General features: G+C 47.2%; 2 protein-coding genes across 9 annotated transcripts; one reads left to right on the forward strand and one right to left on the reverse strand.

The window, feature by feature from the left end:
* Positions 1-4,295: 4,295 nt before the first annotated feature.
* HAND2 (heart and neural crest derivatives expressed 2) lies at positions 4,296-8,020 on the reverse strand. Of its 2 annotated transcripts, XM_030816334.1 has the most exons (3): positions 6,876-7,170; positions 6,532-6,782; positions 4,296-5,171 (listed from the first exon to the last, which is right to left on the reverse strand). In XM_030816334.1, exons 1-3 carry the CDS (start codon positions 7,084-7,086, stop codon positions 5,073-5,075), a joined length of 561 nt encoding a protein of 186 aa, XP_030672194.1. In that variant the 5' UTR covers positions 7,087-7,170; the 3' UTR covers positions 4,296-5,072. The 2 variants fall into 2 exon arrangements, with proteins under 2 accessions (XP_030672194.1, XP_003258075.3); XM_003258027.3 differs by having other exon boundaries at positions 6,532-8,020.
* On the forward strand, positions 5,861-17,271 carry LOC100589563. 7 transcript variants are annotated; one of them, XM_012508248.1, is made up of 5 exons: positions 8,249-8,328; positions 8,754-8,865; positions 11,696-11,906; positions 14,620-14,742; positions 15,858-17,271. In XM_012508248.1, the coding sequence occupies exons 4-5, from the start codon at positions 14,636-14,638 to the stop codon at positions 16,153-16,155; spliced, it is 405 nt and encodes a 134-aa protein (XP_012363702.1). In that variant the 5' UTR covers positions 8,249-8,328; positions 8,754-8,865; positions 11,696-11,906; positions 14,620-14,635; the 3' UTR covers positions 16,156-17,271. The 7 variants fall into 7 exon arrangements, with proteins under 7 accessions (XP_012363703.1, XP_012363701.1, XP_003258030.1 ...); XM_012508246.1 differs by lacking the exon at positions 11,696-11,906 and adding an exon at positions 8,969-9,116 and having other exon boundaries at positions 8,251-8,328; positions 8,587-8,865; XM_012508249.2 differs by lacking the exons at positions 8,249-8,328; positions 11,696-11,906 and adding an exon at positions 5,861-6,636.
* The last annotated feature ends 6,443 nt before the right edge of the window (positions 17,272-23,714 follow it).

Genomic DNA, 23,714 nt, shown 5'->3' on the forward strand with positions numbered 1-23,714 from the left:
GGCCCAGGGAGGACTTGGCCGCGCGGCCGCCGATTACACCCAACTCGGCTGGGATGGCTCCGAGCCGTCTGCCCTGACGTCAGCGAGGCTCCGGCCCCGCCGCGGCAAGATAGGCGAGCGCGGCCGGGCGCGGGCGCGGCACTAATCACTCCCAGATGTCCCTAATAGCGGAGATAAAGACCGACAGAGCGGCCGGGAATAAATTTGTAATCAGGGCTCTACCATCTGATCATCAAAGCGGCCCAAATGCCGGGAGAATTTGAAGGGAATGCGTGTGCAGGGGGGTCGCTTGGGGGAAGAGGTGAGGGTGCACTTCGCGATGGGAACTGGCTTCGGCAGGCTAGAGTAGGGAGAACAGGGGGAGAGATCTGTAAGTTCGGTGCACGTAAGTCAGATACTCGGTGCTCTTTAACCTCCATTAGCCCTCAGACCGAAGCCGTTTAGCGGTTCCAGGCTGATTGGAGCTGGGCAGACAGTTGCTGTGCGGGAAGCACGAGTTGCGCAGCGGCTGGGTGGTAAGGCGGCGCGCTGAGAACTGTCCGGCCCCCGGAAACGTGGGATTGGTTTCCTCTCCCGGAGTTCTCCCCTCCCCCTTCTTTCTAAACATTTTAAAAACACGTAGTCCGTCTCCCCCAACCCCCATTCCCGGTAGACTTAATCCCAACAGCAATTCATTGCACCGCGGAGCTTCCTCGGGGGGGGGCTGTTGGAGCCTCCAACCAGGGTCCTGGGCCCCAGTCTGAGAGTGACTCCTGGGTTTTTCTCTCCAAGCGATCCGCAGGCTCTGACAGGCCAGGAGTCCCGCGCGTCCGGGAGACTCCTTAGCGCCCCTCCTCACGTGGAGATCTGGACTGTCAGGAGCTGGGCCCAATGGAGGGAATGGGCACCCTCGGGTCACCAGGGTCCAGATTCGGCCCTCTACGGGGCCCATGCCACAAGCCTCCCTCAAGACCATCTCTGCTTGGCACCCACTAGCCAGCTCCTTTTCCAAATCTAGGAGCCTGGGTGGGACTTACAGGCAGGTAGAACTCAAGGCGGCTGTGGAAAACAAAATCGTGTGCCGCCCGCGCAACATGTGATTAAAGCTTCAGGGCTAACTGAGCGGTTTCTTACGCTTTGCAGGCCCGCAGTGTATATTCAGTCCCAGTTTTCCTGGCACCCTTTGCCCTGCTTATGTCCCTTGCACACACCTCAGGCCCTTGCAACTGGCCCGGGTTCTCTCTGCAAATCTGTAGTCTGGGAAGGAACTCCCAGGTCTCCTACTCCCTCCCGCTTTGCATTTGAGATCACTCTCACCTTCCTCACCCCTTCCTGCGAATTCCAAGTGCGCTCACCTCTCTTGTTCTCCTGCTACTTCACCAATCTGAGTGGGAAACTAGCTCTGCAATTCACGCCAAGCTGGGGCAGCGGCTAGCAGAGTCTGGTCGAAGGAATTGAGCCACCCTCCACTCCCGACACACGCACAAGTGCTTTCTAAGAGGCCCCCAGGCTGCGCTCCCTGGCATGGCTGCTACACTCACCTCATCACAACCAAGCAGCCTGGTGCTCCTACACCTAAGGAGGCAGCCCAGACCCAGAGGTCCACCCTTTCTAGATTCCTGGGCCTACTGGCTAACCCATCCCGAAAGCTGGAGCTTGCTGTCTAGGCCTGGAAAAGCCCTTTGAGTTGCTGTCTGTGCCCAGGCAGTTGGGAGCAGGGCCCCCACTCTGCAGTTTTTCAAATTGCTTCCTAAGCTGAGAAGGGGTCTGCATGCGCGCGCGCGCGCGCGCACACACACACACACACACACACACACACACACACACACACAGTCTACAACTGGCCAAGCCTTTGCCCCTCCGGTGCTCCAGGGTTATCAGGCGCTTGGCCTGCACAGCGGTCTGGGGCAGAGCCCTGACAGCCAGATCTACCATCAATTTACCTTCCGCCGCCGCAGCTTCCCATTTAGCTTTTAACGTCAAATCCTACATTTTTGTCGGCTCCGGCCTGTCTAGAACGCTTGTGATTTCCCTGCAGGAGTGATTGCTCTTAACAAAATGGCAGCAACCACATTATCCGAGCAATTAAAACAGAGGCCTTTTAGCCGGTCCCGCAAGTAGAGGCTTGGAAAATTTTTTTAAACAAAGAAGAAAAAGTTAAAAGAGAAATAAGTGTTGGAAGAGAAAAGCATGGAAGCTCAGAAGAAACGTCTGCCCAGTACGCCTTTCACTTCCTGGGACTTGACAACCTGGGGCGGGGATGTTGGGTGGCTGAGAGAGGCTGGGGTGACAGATAATCTGGGGTGTCCTGCCGGTTGAAGCATCTGGTCAGTTGGGGTGTGCGTCTGGTTAGGGGGTTCAGCTGCCTGCAGTGTCAGGCAGCTGGGCATTCTGCCTTCTGGGGTGTCGGGTCTGCTGGGTGTCTGGCTGGTTAGGGTTTCTGGCGAGTTGAAATGGCAGGGCGGGTGGGGTGACCAGGCCTGGTGCTGCTGGCCCTGAGGAAGAGGAGGCAGGCTGCGCTTGGCCGGGGCCAGAGAGGAGCGCAGGTTTAAAAAGCATGTGTATTAGCAAGTTTCTCCGTAGCAATAGTGCGCCAGGGTCTTTTGGTTTCCCTCTGTTGTTGTTTAATAAGCCAGAGAAAGTGTTAAATCTGCAGAAGTGCCTTAAGGCCCAGATGGCGGAGACCAGCTACCCAAGGTGCACAGAAGCCTAGGTGCTTGGTGAAGATAACTCCTCTCCCGTTCCTGTTTTTAAAACCTCACCTCCTCCGCCACTGTTTATTCCAACACTTTGGTAGGCTCCTTTCTTCCACGTCTAGGACCTCATGGCTTTCTCCCGAGCATATTAAAATAAAGACGCAGAAGACAACTGGAAGCAGGAGAGGGAGGGAACCACTCGATCAAACGCAGGAGGATTGGGAGAGCAACAGAAAATCAGGGCGCGCCTCCCCCACACCTCCTCCCCGTGCTATAAACAAAGGCAAGTGTCTGTAAACACAGCCCCGCGCCCACCGGGTCGGCCCAGCGCCGGCTGACCCAAGGGGAGAAAGTTCAGATCGCTTTGGCCGAGTTGTTCTAACCCCTCGCCCTCGCGTTGTCAGCCGTCCGCAGAAGTCCGCAGAGCCTCTAGCTTGTCTCTCCCTGGGCACTTCTGAATTCGCCCACGCCGGGTCTGATTCGGCCTGCCGCAGGCAGAGGGGTCATAGTAGACACCCGCGAGGCGTGGGAACCCTCGGGACATCGCGGGAGGGTCTGTGCCCGAGGCCAAGGTGCGAACATCACCCTGAGGATGGGTTCCAGGATGGAAACCCTCTGGCAAGCCTCCGCAACACCAGATTTATATACGCGGCGTTTCATGAAACAAACCACTTTTTAATACGGTTCACCTTTCTCTCTCCTCCTCCCACCCCCTTCCAAAATCCCTCCCAGCCTCCTCCCCCCTTCCCGCAGCCTGCACAGGCACTTTAGTTTCTCCGGTTTCTAGAGCTGAGATTCAGGCTTCCGCCAAGGCTGCAGGCAAAGGAGGCCGCTGGGACTTTCTTCTGGGACGAGCTGGGACTCAGGGAGCCCAAAGACCCAACAGGGAGAGATCCCGGGTCCCGGGCTGCCAGTAGTCCCGGGAGGGTGTCGCTTGTTCCGCTGGGCTGCGGCCGGGAAGACTTCAGACACCGCACAGTTAATATTGAGTTCCCTGTAACTCCTTGTAAATCTAACCCGCCCCTCGCCCCCCTTTAAATCCGTGGTCTTGTTCACGATTTCTTACTTGACGTAAAATTCCTTGTTACCTAATCATGGACTTTTTCGAAACTCTCTCCACCCCCCTTTCCCGCCTGCTCAGATGAGAATCCCCCCGTATAGAATACAAGCGAAATTCTCTCCTCTCTTTCCTTTTTCCTTTTTTTTTTTTCTTGGATGAAAGCCCCATAGTTTGAATTAAACACCCCAGACTAGTTCCCGTTGCAGCAATAATGCCGGGGTTCTCCTCACAACTCCTCCACCAGAAACACACTCTCCAAACAAAAACCGACGGCCTCACGAAACGGCCTCTGATTGATTTCAGGAAAGCAAGAACACCTTTACACCTTCTGAGCGAACTGCCGGACTGGGTTCTGCAGCCCAGATCTTCCTTCTAGAGACTACTCAGCGTTCTCCAGCTGGGGCAAGAGGGAAGGAGACACCACACCGACAAAGCCCAGACCATTTGCAGGATTTGTAACAAGGACACTTCTCTTTAAGAGCACCTCCTCCTCCTGCGTAGACCGCAGGTCAGGTTGACTGGTTGGAACCACTGAGTCTTTAAAATAAAGTTAGAGGCAATCATGATAATTTAGTTTACTTCTGGATATTTTAAATATTATGAAAACAAGTATAACAGCTTTGTTTTCAAAACTCTTTTGAGGTATCAACCATTAAAAGATTAGGGTTTTTTGTAAAAAAAAAACACAGTGGTTTATTGAATACTTACAACGTTTACACCTTCAATATTAATTAAATTCCATTTAGTTTTAGAGGACGGAAGTGCACAAAACAAGTGGCTGTTGGAAACATCTTCAAAGAGGGAACGACCACAGATGAACGGACAGCACTAGATACCGACCCCAACGGAAATGTTAGCGGCCCTGTTTTCTGCTTTGAAATAAAACTTTATAATACCCAGGAATATTTATATCCAAAGGCCAAGTATTAAAGATACACTTCACAAACGCACTAGTGCCCACTGTCTTTATCTGGAAGGGGTTGGGTAGGTTGGCGGGGGGCAACGCTGGTGTCTACACAGCCAAGAGGGAACATTCACGCACACAGAATCTACGAGACGACGGGATCCCTTACCACACGGGAGTGTCCTCTTCATATTAAAATATGGAATGCTTTTCTTCAAATATCCACTTTTTTTTTGGAGGGGGAGATGGGGAGCGGATGCCTCAAAGGGGGTCAAAGAGAGGGGAAGGAAATTGCACATAAATAAACCGGATGATTCCAAATGCAAGGAGTCCTCAGAGCGGAGCGCGGACGGCTTTTCCGGAGTCCTGGGTCTGCATCTGGTGCCTTGGCCCCGGCTCACTCGCGCTCTCCTCCTCCTCCTTCTCCTCCTCCTCACTGCTTGAGCTCCAGGGCCCAGACGTGCTGCGGCCAGCCCGTTCGGCCTTTGGTTTTCTTGTCGTTGCTGCTCACTGTGCTTTTCAAGATTTCGTTCTGGACAGAGGGAAGGCGAGGGCGAGAAAAGTGGAAAGAGAAATTCAGAGAGGATACCTGGTTCCACACCAACCGGGCGCTTTCTGGGCCGGAGGAGACAGTGAACCAGAGAGGAAAGGATACGATGGGGGAGTCCCAGCCCCTGCAGAGAAGCTACAAAGGTTAGCGCTACCCTAGCCGGCGGGGAGGCCTCCGCGCTGCAGCGCTCAACTACTGGATCCACAAGTTTATAAACAACCGCCCGTTTTCGAGTCGTTTATGGAGGCGCGGAGGGCCTTTTCTCTTACTCCAGATGTAGGGGCGGGAGCTGGAGTGGGCGCTAAGTCTGGTTTCTCTGTTTTCATTAGCAATCCTAGACCCACATCTAGGAAAAATAGGGCGAAGGAGCCCCTGTTTCGGCCTGGGCCTCTCGGCCAGAGGCTCTCGGCCTCCAGCTCAGCAGTGCCTCTCCTCCAAGGCTTCTGAAATCTCTGGTTATTCGGGAGGTCACTCGATTATGCAGCCACCAAAGGGCTGCAGGGGCCAAAGAAGAAAAATTCGACAAATGCAATTATTTTCCGGGCCCTTCGTGGACATAGCTCTATCCTGCACCACCGCCCTGTGGGCACTTGGTAGGAATCTTAGAAAATTTTAAGCAGCTCAATTTACTTTCGTGTTATTTTTAATAACAATGACCATAGTAATGCCTTTTCCCCCTTAAAATGTACAGGCTCATTCAAATAAAATTAGAAATGCCAATGGAATATATTCATCTGGGAAATTACATTTTAACGTCACAGCCAAGGAAAAATTTGAGCTGTATTTTGAAGTCAAAAGTACTTATTTTATGTTTACCATTACGTCTTCCGGGCATAGTATGAGAACAACCACAAAACTCAGGGCTCAGTCTCAGTGGCAGCCTCCTTCTGGGAATGGGGTAGGGGGTGCGATCAATAGTGAAATAATTGGAATCAAGGGCTTCTTCGAGACTTATTCTGGAAACATCTGAAAGCAAGATCGGATTGGAGGCCAAAAGAAGGGTCTAACAGAGACGGGGTGAGGCGTCCAGACCAGTGCGATCGCGATCGATCGCGACCCAGAGTTTTCAAGGTCCGTCCTAAGTACTAGCCGGGCAGCGATAAACCGGAGGTAAGATTACCAGCGCAAAGCATCCCTAACCTTCTCCTCCTCCTGCTGACACCCTCCCCTCAACTCTCTGCTTATGCCGGAAGCCATCCTCACACAACCTGGTGCAAACAACCTTGGCGCGGGACGCAGCCAAAGAACACGAGATGCCATTTCTCAGCCCAGTTGGAAAGAGGCCGGGAGCACCCGTTCCCTGACCCCCTCAGCCCCACTGCCTGCCGCCCCCGGTACTGACCAGCTCCTTCTTCCTCTTCTCCTCTTTCACGTCGGTCTTCTTGATCTCTGCCTTGAAAGCCTCCGCCTCGCCATTCTGGTCGTCCTTGGCCAGCAGGTCCATGAGGTAGGCGATGTAGCTGGTGGCCAGGCGTAGGGTCTTGATTTTGGAGAGTTTGGTGTCGGCGGGTACGTTGGGGATGCACTCGCGCAGTTCGGCGAAGGCGCTGTTGATGCTCTGAGTCCTGCGCCGCTCCTTGCGGTTGGCGGTGCCTCGGCGCTTCACCGGGCGCGGCCCCCCCAGGCCCGGGGGCCCGGCGCCCGGCGGCACCCCCCCGTAATGGGAGTGGTCCAGGCCGGCGGCGCCGCTGGCATACTCGGGGCTGTAGGACAGGGCCATGCTGTAGTCGGGGGGCGACATCTCGGGATGGCCGATGAGCCAGCCATGGAAGTAGGGGTTCTCCTCATGGCTGCAGCGGCTGGCGGCGGCGGCGGCAGCTGCGGCGGCGGCGGCGGCAAACGGGTAGCCCTCGTGGTGCACCACCGGGTGGTGGGGAAAACCGCCTACCAGACTCATTTCGCCCTCCGCGCCCCTCCACGCGCCCCAGCGTGCGCGCAGCCCCGCCGCGCCCTCGGCCCGGGCCCCTGCCTCAGCGCTCGGCGTCCTCCCCCACCCCCCACCCCCCAGCCCCCGGGCGCCCGGGCCCGCCCGGCAGCCGCAGAGGGGGCTGCTGCAGCCCGGGCCCCGTCCCCCCGCCTGGCCAGCCGGGCCCGCCTCAGCAGCGCTGCGGCCGCCGGCTCCCCATGGGGCGCGGCGAGCTGGTCCTGGCACCGTGCGCCCCTGGCCGCCGCCGCCGCCGCCGGTTCCCGCCTTGCTCCACGGCCCGCGCTTCGGCTCCTGCTTCCCGGGCTGCTGCGCGGAGGCAGAATCCTCTCGTGCTCATACAAAGGTGCCGGGGATCCCGCGAGGCGGCTGCGCGGAGTCTCGGGAATCCAAGCCCGGGCCGCGGTCCTGGCACCGAAGCTAACCCGGAATCCAGGGGCGAGTCTGAGCCGCGGCTGGAGGAGCCGGTCCAGCTGTGCCGGGGGGCGGCGGGGTCGACTGTTCACTGCAAAGCTACCTCCGTGCGACCCTCCCCTTCCCGCCTCTTCCCCTCCCCCCACTAGCCCGATCTGGGTTCTTGGGCGCTTATTGTTTTAATGAAATTTTTGGTTGTTGTTTTGGTCCTTAAATGTGATTTTAGCTGCGAGTAACGTGTCCTCGCTCCTCTCGGGCTCTCTCGGAGGGTTTTCAGAGAGGTCTCAGTGCATCCATTTTCTCAGATCCTCTCCTTTCGGGGCAAGGATCTGGGGCCCTGAATGAGCCTTGGAGCTCGAAGGCCGCGGCTCGGGCTCTCGGAGGGGTCTGCGCGGTGGCCGAGGAAGCTCCGGGGTGACGGCGGTGGTTCTCCTGGGCTGGACGACGTGAGGGGAGCAAGCGGATTTTCCCAGCAAGATCTCCATGTACAGCTACATCTTTAGGGCCGCTCGGGTTAATATATGTCGTCAGAGGCTCCTCACGCCAATCCCGGGGCGGCAGGGGCGGCGCCTCGAGCTCTCGGCAATAAAACTTTTTGATGTTCACGTTGCTAATTGCCGAGGTCCTCTTCCAGGATTGGCTACCTCCTCATAACCATAAGATAATTAAAACTTGGCGCGGGGGGGGCAGGGTTAAAAAAACTTTTTTTATCAGTCAGAGGATAATGCAAGTGTTTAACAGATGCTTCACTATTAAAATATTTTCCCCCCAAGTCTCAAATACTGAAGAATCTCTAACCAGGTACAGTATCACTCTGCTCTCTTTTCTGGTTGAAAAGAAAGAAAGAAAGAAAACTCAGGTATTGCTTTTCGAAGTGCTTTGTAGGTAATCGAGGTAAGAAAATATACGCAGGCAGCCTGACAATTTTATGCAGGGGCGCCTGGAGCCTCGTGGCGGGTGGTGGGGGCCCCCACAAAGGCGCGGCTGGGAGCTGGCGCTCTTTGCCCCAGCAGGGACAAGGAGCGGTTGGAGAAGGGTGTTTCTTTGACCCGTTTACAGGCTCGAAACGCCGGTCTCAGTGGCTATTGAGTTACCCACCAAGTTACCCCGGTTAGAGCTGTTTGGGGTGGCTCACGTTATTGCGGCAAACTTTGGAGATGACGGCTGAGTCCTCCAGGCGAACATGTCAAGCAGATTGTAAATGCTGTTATTTCCATATCCTTCAGGGACACCAGCCCCAACGAAGACCTTGGGCGATTTCAAAGTGCGGGCATCTCGATTCCCCGAATCTGTAGTGTGGCTGGTATCGGTGTTCCCCTGGTTTAACTAGCCTGTTTGGTAAGTAACTGAATATTTTTTACGGCGTGTTCAGAGCTTATTTTCCAGTTTTTATGAACAAACATATAAATATATCTCTGCATTCCTGCCTCCCTCATAAAAGCGGGCATCTGTGGAAAGCAGGTTTAGTTATCGGAGGGGAACCATTAAACGCCAGTTTAAGAGGCAGGCCGGGAGGACGGCTCGTGGATGTTTAGACTGCCGGCCTTGGTGATCTTGAACGCATTATAACGGAAAATGGATCTCAACTTGTAAGTCACCGGGCCGCGGGGCACCCGGGCCGCAGCGCCCGTGTGGCATGAGCTTCTTGAGAAGGCTCACGTGCGGCGAGGGCGGGTGGTAAATGGCAGGAGCTGAAATCACCCCAGGCTTGGCCCCAAGCCGAGAGGGGAGGCTGATGTGTATATGCAGATTCCACCCGAAGGAGTTCGGTGTGGAAAACGGTGTCAACAGGAACCCGCGGGCTGTAAATTAGAGCGAGGCGAGGGCCTGCGGCGCCAGCGCCGGACGGGCGGCCTGGGGCTGGCCACTGGTCAGGCCAGGGTAGCCCAAGGGAGACCAAAGACTCCACCTTGGGCATCGCCCTTTGGAGGCGGGCAGAGTCCGGCCGCAGGCCACAAAGCGATCCCCACCCGAAGGACTCCACAAGGACAGTCCTTTCCTTGCTCACCGCCGACCAAGTGGTTGGGGCTGGAAGGCGAGGTCAGTGCGAATGCAGGGCGCCCAACTTCGGTGTTGCAGTTGACTCTGTGCTCGGGCTCTGCCCTCCACTAGCCCTAGAGTCTTGGGCAGCAGGATTGAGAAATATATATATACTCAGGTTTGCCGCGGCTGGGCGGTAGGAGACAGGGACTTAAAAGCCCAGGATAAGAGTCGGTGCAGGGCCCATTCTTTTTCTAGGTAAGGGATTAACATCCTTGAACGTCCCCAGACAAGCGTCTTAAAGCATTGAACCTAGAATAGGGATTAACTGAAACTAGGCTCGTTGGTAAGCGCCAGGGGCTTGCAGTTGAGCTCGGAACAAAATAGTGACCTACCGCGCTAAACCCCCAACTTGCGTGGGTCTGCAGTTTTGAGCACAAGGAGAGCCTTTTAAAGACCTAGTTCTTCAAGGAAAGAATACAGGTAGTGTGGTTGGGGGTTCTGTTTACATTTTCACCCGGAGGCAAACCCCGAATGTGTAAATACTGGTAGTTCAATTCTCTGACATTTGATACGTTTTTGAAAAGTCTGTTTATAAAAACACATTTAGGCCTTGGGAGCAGGTAGACAAAGTAAGATTGCACTGGGGCTGGGAACATATAAAAATTCAGGGAAATTAGTTGGTTGGCTGCTTTCAAACCCAAAGGGAGTTTTGGGAATTGAAGGGAGGAAGAAGAGTTCAGAGGAGGGCTGAGCTGGGGATTGAGATGCTCTGTCCACCAGAGACCAGTGGTGAGTGGCCTCACTTTGGAAAGCTTCAGAACTTGCCACACTTAGCTTTTCTCATGCTTTTAATTGAAACAAACAAACAAACAAACATGAATGAATTACCTCATGGCCCCAGATAGCATTGCAAGTGGTAAAGGAAATGGGCAACATGGAACAGAAAAAAGAAATCATAAAAGATGCTAATCTGAACATCAGTTCTCACTCACAGTGTCCTTATCAGTTAACTGCTGTGGTCCGAGGGCCTAAGACTTGATGTAGCTCAGAAACCCAAATCCAGAGGTCACTGCCTTAGAAAGGTGGCTTGATGAGAGGGGACAAATGGGTGAACCCTAGCGGTGTCTCCAACTGTAGTAACTGACTCAGGGAGGCCAGGCTGGCCCTGACTGGTTGAGCTCTACCCTAAATGCACAAACACATCCACTTTTCTCTTGCAGTGTCCTTTGGCCTGTTTTGTTCCAGGTTTTCCAGGATACTGGGTTAGCCTGCTCCTTTGGGAAGTTGTGAAGCAAGGATGCCATCTCAAGTTTGCCCCCAATTTAGGTATCCTGGGCATCCCGGTGGTAGTGATGGAGGTGGTGGCAGTGGTGGCGATGAAGGAGAGGGTGGTGTTGGTGATGAGAGGGAAAGTGGGAGAAGAAAGAGAGAAAGGCAGAGTCCCTGACTTCGATGTCAGCATGGGGACCCCACTCCTGGGCTGCACTAGTGTAGCTGCTGATGCACATGTTCTAAGTACTCAAAGGCCCAGGGAACTGGCTTGCTGGGGGCTCCTCTGGGTGCCTGTGGAGGAATCCTAGCTAGGAGTGCTTCTCTGCCTCTCCTCAGAGGCTGAGGGCTGAGCCGAAACCGGCCTTACTCATGTCCAGAAACTGCTTCACAAGGAGGCAGCCCAGGTTTGGGTGTGTTTGGGATTCTGTGCGTTCGTTGTAGCTGGTGGTACACCTACTGTACTGCACATGTCATCTGCCTTCAGCCAAATAGACAGAATCAGGTTCAAGCATTTATTTTGCTCCTCAGGTCTCTTGTCTCTTTGCCATCACTGCTACTGCTTTCCCTGGAAAAAGACTGAAAGAGCACCAAAGAGGCTGAAAATGGCCATGCAAACATTTGGTCTTGTGAGATATTATTATACTTGAAAAAATCAATCTGGTTTAAACTAATTTGAAAAAAATTTTTAGTTAGGCTTTAGGGAAAATACAGATTGTCTCAGGGTGTTTATTATTTCAAAGGCAAGGGCAGTTTATATCCTCTGTTTTGCTCATAAGAACCCGAAATAAACTGGACTCAAAAAGAATCAGGCCAGAGGGTCATAAATGCGCATTTTATGTTCATGGGAATTATGGTTCAATTCTCATCATCGTCTTTCAAATCTCCTTTCACCTTGTTTTTCTAACCAACATAGTGGAAGTGACTCTGACCGTTCCCTTAAGAATCTTTAATGCTCTTACATGAGATGAGCCTCAGCACAAGCTAAGAACCCTCTGAAAGAACATCAAGCCTGGAAGGTGACAGAAGGAGCAATGTGTTCTTGAAGATGTCACCTCAGTCCACCTGCTCCAAGGACAGTGCTTCTTGCGACACTCTGATGGCTCTGCATTCTTTTCTGTACCAGGGTAGGGTGCAGTCATTTTACATGTTATCCACTTAGTCCCAGGATGTTTAGGACGCTCAGAACAAGGCATATTGTCTGCATGGTGGCAAGGGTCTCCCTCTAACTGGGGTTGTGTAGTCCTTCTTGTTTGTGTAGTTCTTCTTGTGTAGTCTTTTCTTGTTGACCTTTGAGAAATAGTTGTCTACAGACATACCAAGTGAAAGTGGCTCCGGAAGTGTGGTGCTGCTCAAAGTACACATTTGCAAAGCAGAATCAAATTTTGTTGGATTTGAGTGTCTATTTCAAAAAAGGAAGAATAAGAAAAGCTGCCCTTGTGCCTTGTGGGGTTTTTTTTTTTCTTCTTCTTTTATGCAAGTTTTTTCTTCTTCTTTTAAGAAAGTCTTTATTTAAGGGGGTGGCATATTTAGGGAGTGAATCCTCTTCCTTTCTCTTCCCTACATGGAGAGATGGAGGGGGAGGGGCTAGTTCAGCTGAATGATGACCATGGAGGGGCTGATTGCTTATGAATCCTTCAGTCCAGCTCTAATTAGAAAACAGTTAAGTTGGTGGAGAAAATCAGGGCTTGCTTAGTGCCTGCACATTCCCTCCTCCTCTTTCTCCTCTCCCTTTCCCTTCTTTCCTCCCTCCACCCTCCTCCCTCCCTCTCTCTCTTCTCTCCAATTCTCCCTTGTAATTTGCTGTCTAGCAGCATTTGGGATTACAAGGTTTTTTTCTTTTCTTTTCTTTTTTTTTCCTATCACTGAATCTGCAACTGGCATGGAAGAATGAGAAACTGATTCATGCTGAAGTGTTTTAAGAAAAATCTTAATATTCACAGTCAGTAGAATTTTCCTTTCTTTCTAAATAATCAGTGACTAGACCCTCATATTAACTGGTAGATATGTTGCTGCACTGGAGGGTTTTCATTGATAAGGAAGAACTAAATATTTTTCCAGGTGTCTAAGTGTGTCTGTAAATCTAAAATACTCATTTAGACTAAAGGGACCATAAGATAACCCCGTGAAGGCCTCAAAGAAGCAGCATGATGTAGATACATGGGAGGTATTATTAATGTTATTATACTAGTCCTAAGAGGTACAGTAAATCTGATCTTTGTTAATCTTTGCTACTTTGTAGTAAAATACAGAGTTTAGAGCAAAACCGGTCTGAGAACATACATCCCACAGGATTTATGTTAAATACTCATTCGAATTATTGCTTCAAGCAAATTACATACACACTAGCGATATTTTCTTTCAAGCCGGGAGGAAATCACTCAACATTCAGATGAGGAAGTGTGATTTTGCATACGTGTTCTATGGAAATAGTAAATAATGGACTTCACCTAGTCTGCAATGTATTGTGGGGTTCAGAATAAAATATGAGTGCAATTGGCAATTTAAAATGGGGCTTTGGAGAGAAAACATTTATTTGACTGAAAGATTTGCTTCTGACTTGAGGCCCGGAAACATTCCCAGTTTTAACTGTAGTGTTGCATTCCTGGGAAGTTCTGTTCCATAGCTTCCTTTGCAAATTCACGTAGATGGATTTCTTTAGCTCTGACAGTTTCCTCCAAACCTTTCCTACATTCTTCCAGGGTCTTTGCTTATAGACAGGGGAGTTATACCAGGATGGTTAGGTTTCAGGTTAACAAAAAGAAACACTTTTATTGTCAATATTAATGGCAAACCTTGATTTTTACAAGGCTTGGGTTTAGCAGTGTGAGCAGATCAAAAGCAGCTTGGTTTGATTTCTCAATATTCTCTGGAGCTTAGACAATTAACTGCAATTTCACTCCTAACGAAACAACACAAAAAAGTTAGTTACAGAAATGTTATAGGTACTCTTTTGGCAGAGATTTTTACCTGAGTACAACATATCAGAATCTAAAAAATTTATATACTGAACTTGAGTTGAGTTTTGCAGGAAAACTCCTTAAGAAAATGTTGCGTGAACTATGTCCTCGGTTGCAATGCCATGAGCCTGTTTCAGTGTGTGCATTCCAGGCTTGCCTTTCTAGCTGGGTAAGGATCCGGCAGACTGAGGTCTCCTTGGTAATTTGGGTACACCAAGTCTCCAGTTAATGATAGATAATCAGCCTTTGGGTCATTCGGTCATTCTCTTATTACAAACCCCTCCTGCTCTCTCTGATCTCCTTTCAAACTAAATTTCACACAAACAAATAAAGCAAGACAGGGACAAGTTCTTAAAAAAAGAGAGAAATATTAGAAATGCCTGATACAGAACTCTAAACAAGGAAAGGCAAGCTAACAGAGGATAGGAAAGAACATCTTATCAAAATGAACATGTTGTGTACAAAACATTAAAAGAAAAGACTCTGGTTTTTGTTAAAGTGACAGAAAATTAAAATAAAAATAATTGCAGGCAGCAAAGTTATAAACAGGGAAGGCAGGATGCTAGCTGGAAATGAGCAGCACTAGGGAGCTAATTTGTTGTTACAGATTATATATCTGCACCCTGATTGGAGAGGTGCTACTTTGTTCCATTTTCCAGAAGAAAATGGTTTTTCTTCTTAATACTTGTGTGAATGCCAACTTAGGTTAACACAGGCCACAACTTCGAGGAATGAGAAATGGAATTGCATTCTGCTTGCAAAGCATCCAACTTCAAACGAAGGAATTGGTTGTGTACAAAAAAAAGCAGAATTTCATTCAGAATACGTTTGGAGACTTCACTAAATTGGTGTGACTGATGCGTTTTTGTTTTGCTGACAGAAGGCGCAGATCATTCATGGGGAAGTATAACCGAAACCAGTCCTCTCCACCCCCTGGGGGTCTTCACTTTCCCAGTCTACATCTGTCTGTGACTCCAGAAAGACAAACTGCAGATTGGCCAAGGTACATCTCAGATCCGATCCCTCTGGGAAAAGCGCGGGAATGCTTGGCTCTAGTAGTTAGGAGCTCTGGTGAGAGCGCCCCTAGTGCCATTTTCCCATCCCTGCCCTTGACGGTACCCTTTGGTCTAAATTCACAGTTCTAGACAGTCAAAGTCTACCTCCTGGGTGTCCACTCTCAAGCCGTAGGTTTTCAATCCTAAAAGGGATTAGGACCTTGGCTCAAAATGTGGTCAACACAGTGTTCAAGTTAGGAGGGCAGCTGGTAGATGGCAGCAGGGGATGAAAGTATCACTCCTACTTTGTTCCCAACTGTGGGTCTGGCACCCCTTGACTTGCCAGTATGCTGGCAAACAACCCATCTCTCTTGGAGAATCCACACTTCGTTTCTTCTAGGTCCAGCCTAAATGTTAGCTCCTCCAGGGAGCCTTTCCAGATACTGCTTCTCTCTCCCCCAACTCCCTCCCACAAATGAAGTTTTCTCTTCTGAATTCCTTCCTGGTGCTGTCACTTATACTCTTTTGGGTAGATCTCTGGGCATGCATATGTCACCTCCTGTGACTGTGGGTTACTGGACAACCTAATCAATGCATTGAACAAAGGAGATGTTTAGACAACCCATATAAAATGAATGACTAAGAGAAATCGGGTGAATACTGTCTACCCCAATTGCAATCAGATTAGTTTCCTTTATTCTGAAAACGATTAGAACTAGTAGAGGAGTTAGATGTCGCCCACTAGGGAACAAATCTTCATCTCCAAGCCGTCCTCTGGCTCGATCGGGCCTGCACTGGTTCTGCATCAACTTGCGCTGGCTCAGAGGGAAGCTCAGCCCCAGCCTGGCCTTTCTGGTGCCCACTCCCAACATCCTGAGCTCCGAGTCGGAGCTGGGCAGGGCCGACTCTGGCACCGCACGACTGGCTGAGTGATCTCGGGCAAGGACCTCGGCGTCTCCAAGTCTTAGTTTCCCCATCTGAACAATGGGGATAATGACACGTACCTGGGGTGGGCAGGCTAGAGTGAATGGGAAAATCAAAGCGCCAGCCAGAGCAGGTCGCGCTGTTAGTATTCCTGTATTTTTCTCCTCCTGCCTCTTTGGTTTCTTTCGTTCCCTTCTAGCTGCCTGAAGACCCAGCCCGACAGCAATGCCTGCCAGCCCGCGTCGCCCACCAGGGCAGCTGCTCTCCCGACTCGCATGGGGGGCACCACTCCGCCTCGGTGCCCTAGAGCTGAGCGCAGCCGCAGCTCCACGGGGATCGCCAGGGCCTCAGCCCTCGCGGCTGGCGGCGCGGGAGTGTTGCGGGGCAGGGACCAGAGCGCGACCAGAGCGGCCACCCCCGATTTAGGTCGCCAGCTTTCCAGCCACTGCGATGGCCACTGGGGCGCCCCTTCCATCCTGGTTAAATTCTCATTGTGATCCCCAGCCCTCTTCTCGGTTCCCGACACCCAGGAGGCCGGTTCTCCGCCGCTCAGGCCGGGAGAGGTCACCGCTTCGGACAGGGTGGACCCCCAGCTCCGTCTCGGAGGACCTTTCGCCGCAGGCGAGCAGGAAGGGGTTAACCATGAGCCTCCCACCCTCACCTCCCAGCCCCTGGTGCCGGGCGAAGGCCTCCGCTTCCCTCCTGAGGTCTCATTAGGAAACCCTCACCGCTATTTTCAACATTTCCTCAATCAAGTGCCTTTAAATAGAGCTGCACAAACAGATTGGCGGCAAAAGCGTAGATCTTGTCACGATTGAGACCAATCCAATATTTCAGCCTTGTTTGCTTTGCAATTACGGGTTGGCTTGTGGCTGCGGTGCCACCGGGGCAAATCTGCAGCCGTTCGCTTTCTCCTCTGCACTCCGGGCGGGTGGAGGAAGCGACCCGCGGAGTCACTGCAGGGAGGAGAAGGGGACGCGCGCGAGGGGGAGGCGGCGGAGGGCGGAGGAACCTCGCTTGCACCCCAGGGCCGCGGGCACGCAGAGCTGTGTTGAAGGACATACTTTTCAGGTTTCTGACAGTCACTGAGCTATACGCAATAATAAAGTGCGTGATTCGCGTGTGGAAACCAGTGTCGTGTCCTTACCAGCTTCCTTTTCTGCCCACCTTCCCTCTCTCTTCTACCTCCGTTTCGCTTTTCTTCAGTGTATGTTAGCAGTTTGCTGGATTTCCCTTCTCCCTCGCTGTTCAACTGCTAGCATGATTTGTTACATTTTCCACAGCTGTTTATTCTTGTTTGACTTTTTGTACAAAGTCACTTTAAATCTGTTGCAGAAAGAATAAAGCTCCTAGCCCTTTGGATGGGCTCCTGCAGGCGTGTGGCTGTCCCTGGCCCACTTTTAATTCTTTGGAGATGGCTCTTCTGTGTAAATCAGCTGCTGGGTGCATTCGGTCACCTCGTAGGCCAGCCTAGTTTGTATCAGCAGAACAGTAGTGAACTCAAATCAGGTCGTAAGCATTATATTTCACAGACAATTAAATCTTGGCTGCTGTTGAACAAAACTGTAATATTTACTCTGTTCTATACCGAGGAGCACTTTTAAAGTAAAAAAGAAAAAAAAACAAATACGACACTTCAAAAAGAAAATATGACAATGAATCTCTTTTTATGGATTCTCTCTGCATAAGTGGAAACAATATGATTTAAATCCCCAGCACCCCATCCCCCTTTTCAGACACAGCTGCGGTGATACAGATACTGTCTTCTAACACATAATCTCCCTCTCTCGGGAGAGGCACCTGCCTGTAGTACATTCGATTTAGTTTGTAAGGTTTCAGGCCCCTCCCCGACCCAAGTAATATGTAACAAGGATTATCAAATAATAAGGTCTTGGATGTGAAGTCTGCTTTACACAAGAATTCAAGAAAGATAGGCAGGACTTGAGTAATTATGTTACAACTTCATATTACTTTCCAAATGAATACCCATTTTCTTCTCATGTCAACTTCTAGAGATGGGATGCTGAGGCAGAGAAATATTTTTATGAGACTCTGGAGTACATATTAAAATGTGCTTCCTTATTATTTAAGAATGTGTAAGGTATGGACCTACATTTGTTTGCTGGTGGTCATAAAATAAATTCATAGCCATTGTGGCCAATAAGCAATCTCCTTCACGCTTTAAAAGTTTTTGGTATACAATCCCACCTGGATTGTATTTTCACTATTCTGTATCACCCTCCTATTGCAATATTTTGGTTCTCAATCTTATGTAAAGCAAACCTCAGAAATGATCGTTTCCATAAAATTGTGTAATGGCAAAGCCACGGAATAATATTTTGAGTCCATATAGCCATGCATGCTCACGTATATAGCTCTTATACAGTTTTCTAGCTAACCGATTGCTTTGGTATTTCAAGAAATAGGAAGCAGTAGCTACCTATTTGAATGAAAGGGTACCATTTCATAAGAATTCTATTTTCACTGAAAAAATTGGTCTGGCACATTATTCAATGCAAAAGATTATAATATTACTTTCACGTGTGTTAATCTGTTTAGTATAAAACTGCTAGGGTGTCTTAACCATTAACGTGTTTTGCCACACCACTTTCAAATGGTGATCTGAGATAATTACAAAGATTTTGACGTTAATCCCACGTTAAATGAACAACTATGAAAATAATCTTAAAGGATTATTACTCCCATATAAATGCCAGCAAACCCAATTGTGGAGAGAACATGATTACTTTTTATCTGACATTATCCTATAAGGATATGGCTACATTTATTTCTTTTAAAATTGGAGCAGTTTTCAATTACTTTTTAACAGAATTGTTTTCAACACAGCATTTTGCAGTGCCCATAAGCCATAGCAACTTTGTACTGATTGATACATATTTTTCTACATTATTCTTCATTAGCCTCTTTGCAAACTCACTAAAATAGAATAGTATTAAAATACAAACATATAGAGAACAATTATTAAGTTCTACATATTTATTTAGGTAAACCAATGTTATTAAAATTAAAAACATGTGCCTGGCATGTAAGTGCTTCTCTAGGAATTCTTTTTTGGATGCATAGTTATTATTTTTTAAACAAACTCAGATTTTCAAACACTGATTTTCTTCTCTGAACAGGCATTGCATTGTTTTAAACAGTAGCTCCTGGAATAATGCCACCTTTAGTATTTTAGACTTTCAAACAACAATTGGAATTGGATAAATGCTTTCAGCTGGGAGCACTTTCCTAATACCTTTGTAGGTAATGGGATTCTCTATTTGTGCTGGGTGACAAAAGGACAGTGCCCTGGACAGACTACCTACCCTCTGCAGAATCTACCAAAAAGTAGAGTTTTCCCGTGAGACTGCTTGTGGTCCATCTAAAAATGAAAAAAAAAAAAATCAGAGAAAACGAGCAAGGCCTTTTCTAACTACAGTTATGAAATGATGGCTTAAAGAGGTATTTAGAAAATAAGAGTGTAGTAATACGGAAACAAAATCTGAAAAAGAAAGTTTGCTTAGGAGCTGATGCTCTTTGTCTACAAACAAGAGGGTAAGGAGCTGGATCCAACTGAATTGAATTGTTTTCATTTGCTTGTTTGTTTTCTTCCATTCAGTGCCTTTCAAATTGTTTTTTACTGGAGGAAGAAACTCAACCAAGAAAATATATGCCAATTCTTGTATATGGGACAATATTAGCTGCTGTGATTTTTAATACTAGCATAAAATATAAGAATGTTTTTATTACTGTGACTTTTTTTTTCTAAATGAATGCATAGTATTCAACCAAGAAAATATATGTCAATTCTTGTATATGGGACAATATTAGCTGCTGTGATTTTTAATACTAGCATAAAATATAAGAATCTTTTTATTACTGTGACATTGTTTTTTTCTAAATGAATGCATAGTGTAACAATTGGTGTCAAAAAGCATTGAATTTTTTCAAATGGATTAAGCTGGAATAATAAAGTATATCTATGAGATGATTTCTGTAAACTCTGACTTGCTGAGACAAAAGTGAAAAAGCTTTTTCTGGAAGAAACATGGCAACTTAACAGTTATTAATCTGGACTAAATAAAACAGGAAACTGCTTCTTTACATTTCTAGTAATTTTTTCTGCTTTTCCAAACATTGTTAAGTTCTATGCAACTTGTGCTATTCAAGTAAAGATGATGTCAGTAATAAAATTACAGAATCTAATCAAGTGACTATTTTTGCTTTATTACAAAATTTATGTATTTAATTGGGATGTTTAATTGCTTAGTTTTTAGAACACTGAATTTTTCTTTTTCCAGACAACAGAGTGATATTTAATGAAGTGCTTACAAAGATAAATACGATGGTTCATCAGAGATAAAATAGTCATGGTAACAAGATGGCATTTGAGTCAATGTGGAGTGGACTCTGCTTCGTAAATTATACTGCTTTTTAAAAGCATGACCTAGGTATTTACAATGGGGACATCTAAGAAGAGAACCTCAAGCATCCTCAACTTACACAGCCAAGAATACACAATCATGTAGGAGAACTTGCCCTCAGAAGCATTTCTCTGTTGACATTGCCATTTCTTTTCCTCCATCTAGTACTTCCATTTGCTCTATTTCACTAAAAAGTCACAGAATTAACAGTGGCTGCTGCAACTCACTGGGCTTTTCTCTGCTTAAAAAACCTTAATATCACTTGGTATTAATACAGCTACATTAACGATCGAAAGATTCACTCAGCTGACACTATGATTTTTCTAATCATTGTTAATTATCTGAATATTTGGAAATAATTGTATTTTTCCACTGGCTTTTTCTCATTGCCTTGGGCGCTGGAAGTTTTTTTTTTTTTTTTTGAGATGGAGTTTCACTCTTGTTGCCCAGGCTGGAGTGCAATGGCGCGATCTTGGCTTGCTGCAACCTCTGCCTCCCGGTTCAAGTGGTTCTCCTGCTTCAGCCTCCTGAGTAGCTGGGATTACAGGCGCATGCCACTATGCCCAGCTAATTTTGTATTTTTAGTAGAGACGGGGTTTCTCCATGTTGGTCAGGCTGGTCTTGAACTCCTGACCTCAGGTGATCCGCCTGCCTTGGCCTCCCAAGTGCTGGGATTATAGGCGTAAGCCACTGTGCCCAGCCGGGTGCTGGAAGTTTTAACATATAACTTCAGATACAACTGAGTAAATAGTAAGTTGTAGATATTTTATCGTATTGTTATTTATATTATGTCGGCTTTGTGTCAGAAAGGATTTAAAGCACTTGCTTCAAGAATTGGTATGCTACATTTTTCAAAATCTGTGTATAAAAATAATTCCCATAAATACCATTGTAATTTACTTTTCATGTGTATTACAAAATCAGTTATGTGTTCTGGTAAATATTTTGATCCCAAGAGGAAGTAGGATTACATTTAGAATGTGACAAATTTTAAAAATTAATTTTGTTGTAAAGAAATCTTTATAATGATATGCCATAAAGTTATTACTATGCATGTAAGGCCGCATAACATAGTGATTAAGAGCAGGTCCTTGGAGTTAGAGGCACAGTCTGAACTTGACTGCGAAAGTTATCAGCTGTGTGATCTTGGGACAGTAACCATTCTCAGCTTTAGTTACCACAGCTGTAAAAGGTGGATAATAATGATAGACTCTGTCCTGTTGTGGTGGTGAACATTTAGTGAGACGACTCACATGAGGGGCTGGCATAGGGTAAGTACTTAATCAATGTCAGCTGTTCTCTTTGGCATAGCTCTCACTGTTAGAGTGGCATGCCACAGTTACCTTCTTGAGAGCCACTAAGCGTGGGAACGGTAACAGCCCACAGAATTTCTGGAGATTGGTCTGAGGAGGCTGCATTGGCTCCCAGCCTTCAGGGTTGACAGGGTGAAGGTAATGGCTTCTGGCTGTCTTTAGAGCTCCCAAAAGATATGAGAAGATGGTTCTAGTGATGACAACCCACAGTTCTGTCAGTGGAAATCTAGTTTTATGCCATCTTCATCATTCGTGGTGTAGTCTATTGGTGCCTGACACAAACGTCTAGAGTGGGGAAAATAACACCTTAAAGAAATAGAATATCTTAGGTCCATGATTTCCCTGCTGTTTTTATTATGTACCCCAGCAGTAAAACATTTTAAGTATATTTATTTGCAAATTATACATCTGTACATCTTTACTGATATGTACATGATAAACCTGTGCAAAAAATAACCTAAAAAGGGGTAAGATTGAAAAGAAGAATTAGACAAAAGGTTTAAATGTTTTAAGGTAAGATTCAGCATCATCAACAGTGGGTATAAATCCACACTTCAAATAGCCTTGGTGGTTTAAAAATCCTCTGGTTGATTTACCTTTGGATCCATATCATCAGTGTTTCTGTCTTGTTTTGTGGCTGAGAAGAGGAGGAGCAGTGTCAGTTCTGCCATTTTCCTGTCAATGGTTTATGTCTGCCTTCTTGGAATCATATTTAATGAAAGGTTCTTTGCAGGAATATTTTTAAACCCCTTGTTCATTTGGTGAAGATTAGTTTAGTTAAAACTGGATTATATAATATGTTTCCATCTAACTGAGCCAGACAAATTGTAACACATTTCAGGCCATGTGTGCTTATAAGAGGGCCACTGTCAACCCCTCTGTGGTCAAGAGGTCCCCCTTCCCTGAGGTTACCTTGTGTGCTCAAGACAGCTGGGTAACATAGGACAAAGCAAGGGTGTTGATGCCAATGGTTATCCTATTAGTGAACTCATTTCTGATTGTTTATATGAAAACAAATATGACTTCTGTTATAATCTTCTGACATCCCATTCCTTGGGGCACCACTGTCCTAGACTCTGAAATCATTGTGGTTCCTGCCATTTCTTGACCTTGACGTTCTGTGACAGAATGAATGAGACCTAGGTTCTGTGGACTTCATTTTCTATAACTAGCTTTATTCTATCGATCACATAGTGGTATAGCTCTTCATTGTTTGCAAATCAATATTCACATATTTCTGTCATTTGAACTCAGCATCTCTGTAGGGCAGGTAGAGAAGGTCTGATTCTGTTCATTCTAAAGATGGAAGAGATGAAACCACCAGTGTTGTTGACTGCAGATGGAAGATAATTGCATAAGTTCACACAGCAGTAGACCTGGGTTTGAATTTGTTTTTGAAAGCAATATCATCCTGCTTCTTTTCTATCATGTTAACACAATTTTTAAACAATATTCATATTCATCTGAATGGAGGAGAGACAGACAGTTATATAGTAGTTGCAAGTTTAGCTTTTAAAGAAACTGCCAAACTGTCTTCCAGAGGCTGTACTATTTTACATTCCCATTAGCAGTATAGGAGTGATCCTGTTTCTCCACATACTTGCCAACATTTCTTGTTGTTCTTATAAAACCAAACAAGTGGTGCTGGGAATGCATTAAGAGAAAGCATGTATATTATTAATAGAACAAATAATAGTAGATAATGTGCAGGAAGGGGATTTGCATTTACAAATCATCTATTGTATCCTATGTTCTTTACACATATTATCCCTTTAATATAGTTCTATACTTGCAGGGACAGGTTTTGCATGTAAAGAAATTGAGGTTCAGAGATGTTAAATAATTTATCTAAAGTACACAGCATTTAAATTGTACAGTTTAAACCAAAGGGATCTGGTATTAAAAAATTCCAGGTAATGTTAAAATAATACAATGCATTAAATTTGAAAGTCTTTCTGTCAGTTTTTGTTCCAAATTGGATCTCTGTCTTTGGCTAAAAATCAACCATGACAACAGGAAATGTTGGCAAGTATGTGGAGAAACAGGATCACTCCTATACTGCTAATGGGAATGTCAAATAGTACAGCCTCTGGAAGACAGTTTGGCAGTTTCTTTAAAAGCTAAACTTGCAACTACTATATAACTCAGTAATTGTACTCCTCAGCATTTATCTCAGATAAATGAAGACTTAAGTTCACACAGAAATATGTGCATGAATGCTTACAGCAGCTTTAGTAACAGTGAAAAACTGGAAACATCTCAAATGTCCTTCAATGAGAAGACAAACTTAACCATTCTGTTAACAGTTAAGCATGTATG

Source organism: Nomascus leucogenys, chromosome 7b, assembly GCF_006542625.1.
Source record: "Nomascus leucogenys isolate Asia chromosome 7b, Asia_NLE_v1, whole genome shotgun sequence".
NCBI classification, from domain to species: Eukaryota; Metazoa; Chordata; class Mammalia; order Primates; family Hylobatidae; genus Nomascus; species Nomascus leucogenys.